The 8,755-nt window shown below is 41.8% G+C and overlaps 1 protein-coding gene across 1 annotated transcript in view; it reads left to right on the top strand.

Moving 5' to 3' along the window:
* Positions 1-8,755, top strand: part of LOC134292186 (uncharacterized) — an 11,609-nt gene extending 2,854 nt beyond the window's left edge. The window contains exon 3 of the mRNA XM_062861096.1: positions 8,657-8,755. Within this exon, the coding sequence (XP_062717080.1) occupies positions 8,657-8,755 (99 nt within the window). The remainder of the gene's footprint in view (positions 1-8,656) is intronic.

Consider the following 8,755-nt stretch of genomic DNA (forward strand, 5'->3'; position numbering starts at 1 on the left):
TTTCTCAAATAGATTTCATGCTCGCCCAATAGAGATTCAATTTCTCGATTTCCAATCGATGTTATCTGAACGAAGAATGAATAAGATTCGATAATTTCTCAGTTTGCCTATTTTGTATTTAATTAAGAACAGGTCAAACACAGACCAACATTTTTTTTTCCGCAATGATTTCGGACCCACTGCAACTGAAATGTAATTTTCTAATCAAATTGGTTCAGTAATGAACATTCACAACAATAACAAAAAAAACCCTAAAGTGAATCCAATTGCAACCATTAACCGCGCCACGTTTGGCATTAGACAGGAGCATTTTACATGTCCAACTGGAAAATATTGAGCGGTCAGTGCGGTTACTGTGCATTTGGAAAATTGCTTTTTAATACTCTTGTCCTGACGGGGCCGCCGGTTTTCCGGTGTGGCACGTGAGATGTGAACATTCGATAGTGTAGGCAGGGCTTTAATGGGATTAAATCTGAATGGTATGCTTGGGGAGTTATTGAACTAAACAACAAAAGTTCGATCATTGTCCAAATTCAACAAGGAATTAGAAAGTTTAGCTTTATGTTTTGATGCAGTTGAATACAAACAGTAAAACTTGCTCGTTCAACGAAATTGTTCGTGTTTTCAATGCTACCATATCGAATAGTTACAACATCAATCAAAGGTTATTCAGCTTTAAGCATCCCGCTTCAAAAATTTAAACATTTGCTCCTCTCGTACGTCTGTCATCCTAAAATAGCCACAAATGGCTAGTGCCGTCATCAATCGACAACAATATGTTGAAAATGCCAACGCCGCCGGTGCATCGTGAAACAATCACCAACGATCATACTAGAAATCGTGATAGCTCCAACCTTAGGACTGCACTGGAGCTGGAATTGGGGCCTTCTAAAGCCATCCAGATGCAATTGATGCCCCGCACATGCAAATGAATAAATTTGCAAATCAAAATCTGACACGGTTGAGGCATAACACTATGCACTCCAGACTGCGTAGATTCACGACTCGATCCGTTTCGGCTGGACATTTACTCTTCCTACACGGAAAAAACAGATTACCTAAAAAATACGTTAAAAGAACGCAAAAATACCGTATACCGCTTGAACTTTTTACCCAGCAGTGGGTTGTTTCCTCGCTCTCCCGCTCACAATGTTGTCAAAAACAAAGCGAGAAGCAGCTACCTAGCCGAAAATGTCCAAATTTGGGTTTTTTGCCGTTTACCCAAAAGTGGGTTTATTTCAACCCACTAGGGTACTTCGAAAGTTAACGCTAGGTAGAAAGAACTTTGCGATGGGGTGCAATTTTCTGCCGGCATCAAACGGAAACTACCCACTCAGAGCTTTAATGCGGTATAGCCAAATTTGGGTTCCCGCACGGAAGAGCCGATATGAGTGAAAAGAACCTATATTTGGGTTGATTTCTGGTTCCGTGTATGGGTAGGTACCGTTAGCAATGGATGGCGACCGTGAGAACTGGAAGGAATAGCACGCGTTATCGGGACCTCAGCGCGAAGCTGGTTGATTGAGGGCCGACAACGGGTCAGTCGTTGTCACTGGGTAGACAGATGCCTTTGGAGGTGAGCATTCCAATAGCTAGATAACATATGGAGGATGGAATATATGCCGGCTAATGAGAAGGTTTGATGAAATATTGGATACAACTTATAGTGAAACTTTTCAATGAAACACTTGAATGATCCTTATATTTCAAAAAAAATATAAAAGTGAAATTAAAGTGGAACTATACTACCATGAGATCTTGGAATAATTCAGGGACGAGTCATTAAAAGATTTCTTAAACGAATTCTTAAAAAAAATCAGTTTTTAACGAAATGCCATTAGAAATCCTTACAAATAACCAGAATGGAGAAAAACGTATGTACCTCTGGAGCCGGCTATCTGATGAGTTCAGCTGCGATCATTCCAACCAGCCAGTGAATGACACTAACGGTAAGCATCCCATCAGCTTCGATAGGGTCTCTGATTGAATAAAATCGTTTTAAGCATGACTAGAAGGAAAAATGACTGGAAAAGATTTGTTGATTAGTGTTCAAATGAGTGAGATGAATTTTTGCAACACTGGGAGACAATACAAAACCTGAAGAAGGCCACAACAAAAAGGCCGAAGCGTCGGAACAGCATAAAATACTTGTCTTGACTTAGTGACAGAGAAAGCCAATCTCAAAATAGTAGATAAAATTAAAAAAAAAAAACACGTCAATAATCTCTAACAACTTCCTGTGGTTAAACTTCAGATCGACCGGTCGCTTTTTAATTATGTTTCCAGCCTTTTATTATTTCAGCCTTTCGTGATTCAGCCTTTCGTACGTAACCACTGTAGGGGCCTGTCCATAAAGGACGTAGATTCATGGGGAGCGGGGATGTAGTTTCCGGTCAAAGTCTACGTTCCATGCAAATTTCGAAAGTTTTGTATGCCTACGAGGGGGGGTAGGGGTTTTAAGATTGCCAAAAAAGAAGCCTACGTAGTTTAGGAGCAGCACCTAGACTATTTCAGCGATAGAGCTTTGCTTTCAGGAGTGTAACTTCTTTTCCATCTTTCAGGCTTTCAGGAGAGTATTGTTCATCAGTCACCATTACACAATCAGCAGGGCCGGATCTAAGGGGGGGCCGGGGGGGCCCGGGCCCCGGGCCTCCACAAAAACCTTTTTTTGTTGCTAACACTAGCTTTATTTTTCATATTACTCAACCCAAGTAACAATTTCATTGCTGATTGGCTTTGTTTGATTTTTATTAGGGTTTAATTACAGCAATAATTAAAACTCGCAGTTTTATGACTGCTTTTACGAAAACCATTGATAAAATGTTTTATAGTATACTTGAAGATATTCATAAAAACAGATTTTAAGAGTAAACAAAACTTTCCGATTTGTAAACCTTTTGGCAATCATTATTACCACAATAAAACTGTTAAAACTCTCAACAGATGGCGATCCGTTCGATTAGTATCGACATCTGTTGGTGGAAAAGCAGAACTACGACATTTCTAGGTTTATTGTGGTCATCATAAAAGTAAACTTGCTTTCGTTTTATTTTCGCTGATTATGGTTGTCGCCATATTGAAGAATTAGCTAACGTGAATGAAAAATAGTTAATTTTGCTCATATTAGCAATGAATTGATAGTTTGCCACCATTAGCATAACATGCTCACATAAATAAACTCTCTTTGCTGAGTTTTCTTGTGATTCGAGATAGTTTTACTAAATAAACAAATTGATTCACTTCATTCCAAGATGATAATATTCACTATTTTTGAAGCGCATTAATTTTATGATTCTGCAACCCCAATATTCACGGTAAAATTAAATGCGCATAAGCCTACCAACACAATAACAACTAAAATATTACTTTGAAATGACCGCTTCTACTTACGAATGATGTATCGTCCTGAACTTTGCGTGCCATCGAAGAAGCTTCTCTGCATTTTGAGCTGTCATAGTTTTTGTTGAGAAAAAAAAACAACAACAATCGAGAGGTTTTAAAACGGTTTTATTGCTACTCTTAATGCGGTTTGGAAAACCTCTCCGAGAGTGGTCCACTTAGCCGGAAGATGCTCTTAAAGAGGTTATCAAGAGGTTTTGATGTATAAATCAGTTTTATTGCAAGTTTTATGAAATTGGTTATGAAGATCTCTTGTAGAGCCGAACAAAACTTAAAATGTTACTTGGGAAGTACTGTACTGAAAATAAGGAAAAACATTTTTGGTCATCTCTCCGAGGGGCCTCCACATCCCCTCGGGCCCCGGGCCCCCACAATCCTTAATCCGGGCCTGACAATCAGTCTCATATGCCTCTAATTGCCACTGTCGTTCTTCTCTTGGTTTTTTAGTTCTGTCCTGTTCTCCAGGTATCCATTCAAATTCAATTTTAATAAAATATTGAAGTCCAATTCAGGCCAAAAATTTCTATAGGTCCTAAGTGCAGATGTGAGGCTCTCTCTAAGTTTCCTCTCTTTCGATTATAGCGTGCTTGCATTTATAAATTTTCATTTACTTCTTGCGTCGGAAGGTAGATTAAACAATCCTTTTCCGATCTACACATCACAAATCGTCAAAATGTCCACTGTGACATCGTGATAATTTGAAAAGAATCGAAACAAAGAGAGCCTCTCTTTTGCAGATTGAACCTTTAGATATGTTTGTCGCCAATTCTAACGAGATCCCAAGGTGAGCATGAATAAGGTACTTTGCCCTGCTAAATACACATCTGAAATGTTTGGAGTAGCGTTTCTAAATAAGGAGTGCTTGTTTCGGGACACCCATCTGTTCATAATGTAGGAAATGCAATTTAAGGTATTTGAACCTGATATTTTCCGAAAAGTTTTGACAAACGTGCTCAAACATGTTGTGGAAAAATCTACAAAATGATTGATTTTGATGAACTCCGTGGTTTTCAACAAAATTATGTCAATTAGATATTTCTGATAAATTTTACCTGAAAATATTTGCCACATTTAATGAAATTTATGTTCCGTTTCTATCGGCATTTCGAAGGAATTTCTTGCTGAATCCAACATTTTTGAAACCGACTTTTCATTAAACTTATCCAAAAAAAAATCTACCATAGTACCACAGATAAAACAGACGTAACACTCTTCAGAACGGCTTGTGCGTGTTAGATAAACGTCAAATCGAAATTCATCATGGCCGACAGTGTCTCGCGCGGTTCTACCAACAGGTGGCAGCGGGCTCATAAAAGACACCGGGCAAAAACTTTTAATTAATTTCCTCTAAGAGTTACGTCTGTTTGTCTGTGACAGTACCTACTTAGTATATTTCATTGCCTAATATTTTTAGGGATTTTACCATAACAAATATTAAGTTGTTTGCTAATAACCAGTGCATTCAACATTTTCTTCATCAGGAAGCTCACCGTTTGATCTGCCCAAGAATCTCTCAGAAATTGTACATACAACTAACTTTTCTGATTTTGCCTGTAGAAAGGGATTCTTCAAGAAACTCGTCCAGGTTCTTCTTCTTCTTCTCTATGGCTCGACGTTCGCATTGGAACTTGGCCTGCCTCTTATTCTTATAGCACTTCCACAGTTATTTATTGAAGGGCTTTCTTTGCCTGCCATTGCATGAATTTGCACATTGTGTGGCAAGCACAATGATACACTGTGCCCAGGGAGTCGAGAAAATTTTCCCGACCGGAACGGAAATCGAACCCACCGTCTCCTTAACCACTAGGCTAACTGAGACTCGTCCAGGTATTCCTTTCGAAAATTCTGAAACTTTTGGTAAGCTTTAAAAGTTTACTTCTCAAGAGTTGGCTGAAAACTTGTCGCGAGCTCGAGGTTCATCCTTCGCCGCCTCACACCGTACTCCTGCACATCACCGAAGATCGTCCTTAGCAAGCGTCGCTCGAAAACTCCGAGTGCTTGTAGATCCTCCTCGAGCATGGTCCATGGCTCGTGTCCGTAGAGGACCACCGGTCTTATAAGGGTTTGGTACATGGTGCATTTGGTGCGTAGGTAAATCTTTATTGACCGCAGCTTCTTCTGGAGCCAGTAGTAGGCACGACTTCCACTGATGATGCGCCTTCGTAATTCACGGCTCACGTTATTGTCAGCCGTTAGCAAGGAACCGAAGCAGACGAATTCTTCTACCACTTCGAAAATACCCCCCTCTATCGTAACAATGCTGCCAAGGCTTGTCTTATCTCGCTCAATCCTATCTACCAGAATGAACTTTGTCTTAGCAGCATTCACCACCAACAATGCGACCTTTGCTGTTTTATATTTCTGGCGGGTGTACAGTTCTACCACCGTTCCAAATGTTCTAGCAATAATATCCATGTCATCCGCAAAACAGAAAAGTTGGCCGGATTCCGTGAAGATTGTACCCGGCTGTTGAGCCCAGCTCGTCGCATAACACCTTCCAGGGCGATGTTGAATAGTAGACAGGAAAGTCCATCACCTTGTCGTAGCCCCCCTCGAGATTCGAATGAACTGGATAGTTCACCCAAAATCCATACACTGTTCTGCATCTGCACACCGTCCATCGTTGCTCTTATCAGTCTGGTAAGCTTCCCGGGAAAGCTGTTCTCGTCCATGATTTTCCATAGCTCTGTGCGGTCGATACTGACGTATGCCGCCTTGAAGTCGATCAACAGGTAGTGCGTTGGGACCTGGTATTCACGGCATTTCTGGAGAATTTTCCGTAAGGTGAAGATCTGGTCCGTTATCGACCGGCCGTCGATGAATCCGGCTTGGTAACTTCCCACGAACTTATTTGCTTTAGGTGAAAGACGACAGAAGATAATCTGTTATAGCATTTTGCAGGTTACATTCAAAATGATGATCACTCGAAAGTTCTCACACATTAACTTGTTGCCTTTCTTGTGAATGGGACAGATTATCCCTTCCTTACACTCCTCCGGTTGCTGTTTGGTTTCCCAGATCTTGACTTCTAACCGGTGCGGACAATTGGCAAACTTTTCCGAGCCGATCTTGATGAGTTATGCTGCGATATCGTCCTTACCAGCCGCTGTTTTTTTTTTTGAGCTGCTGAATGGCATCCTCAACTTCCCTCAGCGTGGGAGTGAGTTGGTTCGTCCACTGCTGCACCAACATAGTCATGTTCTCCGCTGCCTTGATCCCCCGTGTACATTCTCTTCGCCATTCAGGTGCTCGTCGAAGTGCTGCTTTCAGCTTCAGAGGTTATCGTCCTTATCCTTGCAGATTTCGGCTTACGACACGAAGCCTTTGCTGAGCTTCTGGTAGAACTTACGTGTTTCTTGTGAACGGCACAGCAGTTCCACTTCCTCGAAAACCACTTCTTCCAGGCGGCGCTTTTTCTCCCGGAAGAGACGGGTCTGCTGCTTCCGCATTTGTCTGTATCGTTCCACATTCTGTCGGGTTTCATGCTGCAGCAATACCGCCCGCGCTGCATCCTTCTCCTCCAGAACCGCTCTGCACTCCTTGTCGAACCAATCGTTTCGTCGACTCCGTTCTACGTACCCGATGGTGCTCTCGGGTGCGTTGTTGATGGCTGATTTGACTGTACTCCAGCAGTTCTCTAGAGGGGCCACATCGAGCACACCCTCGTCCGGCAACGCTGCCTCGAGATTCTGCGCGTATGCGGTGGCGACATCCGGTTGCTTCAATCACTCTACCTACATCGTACCGAGGCGGCCGCCGGTAATGTACATTATTAATAACGGAGAGTTTTGGGCGTAGTTTAACCATCACCTGGTAGTAATCAGAGTCGATATTAGCGCCACGATAGGTCCTGACGTCGATAATGTCTGAGACGGGCCGTGCAATACTACGTGGTAAACTGGAGGACGGCATCTTGCGGCGTTGCTTGAACTACGAATTACACCAAGTATATAAAGCCAAGAATATAGTGAAGCAGCAAATAAAACACGCCAGGCAGCGGTGGGCTTGGCACGTAGTTCGTATACCGGAAGAACGACAAGCTAAACCTTATTCAGCAGAGAAGTAGAAATTGGCCGTCGCGTCGGCTTCGTGGTAGGCCGCGCACACGTTGGATTTTTACAGCTGAAAAGGACCAGGACTTTCAACGTTCAAGACGACTGGCAAGCGATTGCCCTATGACTGAGACCAGTGTTTTATTCGGCGTAGACTCACCGCTACGAGTTGAACCCCATCGCTTATGTATCATGTAAGTAATAAAGACGTATCTAACAGTCCAATATTTCAGACTTCAAAAACAATGACAATGGTTAACATCATATAGGTAGAACATAAAAGATGAAAAGCCACCAATCGATAGTTCTCTCGTATTTTTGCCACTTCTGGTGCAACGATTCCTCCACCCATTCACATCAGATTATTGAAATAATTTTCAATGAAAATTTTCCTCCCACTGCTGCTGACGTTGCTTCGACGTTGCGGTGACGGTGTTATCCCGATGATATGCCCGTTGGATGGCCGGCCACTACCGTCGCCACATAAAACCGTCAGTGTTGAAAAGCAACATCACAACACAACAAAATCTCTACAACAATAGAGACACACAACGTGAACGGAGAGTTATACGGCAAAAAAAAACACTACGCAGCGAAAATGACTCAAGTGAACCAAAAAATTATGTGTATCCATGGTGTGGACTCGGCGGGGAATTTTTTTGCTCCAATTCAGCAAGGTCCATTGGGTGGTGATTGAGTGAGGCGAGGGATAACACTTTTTTTTCGAAATCTCGTGAAATAAATAGTCACGTAGTGTTACATTTCTGCAGTTGAGTAGTTCTCGTGGTGAAACAATTGCGTTATTGGAAGCTGAAGGCGTGAAAATGTTTTTTTTTTTCTTACATTCACTGGTAGTGATAACTTTTTTTTTTTTTCATTTTGAAACGTTTTACAGTTTTCCTACATTTACAATATTTACTAGAATCTGTTGAAACTACATTTACTAGAATTTAAAAACACACTATCGGTAAACCAGACAATTGTCCAGCTTTGCATGTGTAATCAATATACGATAAATAAGAAACATGCATACTGGTGTCCTTTCTTCCTATAAATAACTGTTTCTTTCTTCCTCTGAATTTCCCTGTGAAGCTTTGATTTTTCCAAACAAAGCTAACCTAAACAGTGAGAATTTCCTAGCTTCCACATTCTCCTAGTACCCAGATTCTTTGAAGACACTCACACCCAATTGTTCCTCAATCCAGTGTGGGTATGTATCCACACTGGGAATGCCCCACCTCCCGGAATCAGTAGTTCTTTCATCTTCCGGAGTTGTCCATGCGGTAGCTGTTGCCGTTTCGTGA

This window comes from Aedes albopictus, chromosome 1 (assembly GCF_035046485.1).
Source record: "Aedes albopictus strain Foshan chromosome 1, AalbF5, whole genome shotgun sequence".
NCBI classification, from domain to species: domain Eukaryota; kingdom Metazoa; phylum Arthropoda; class Insecta; order Diptera; family Culicidae; genus Aedes; species Aedes albopictus.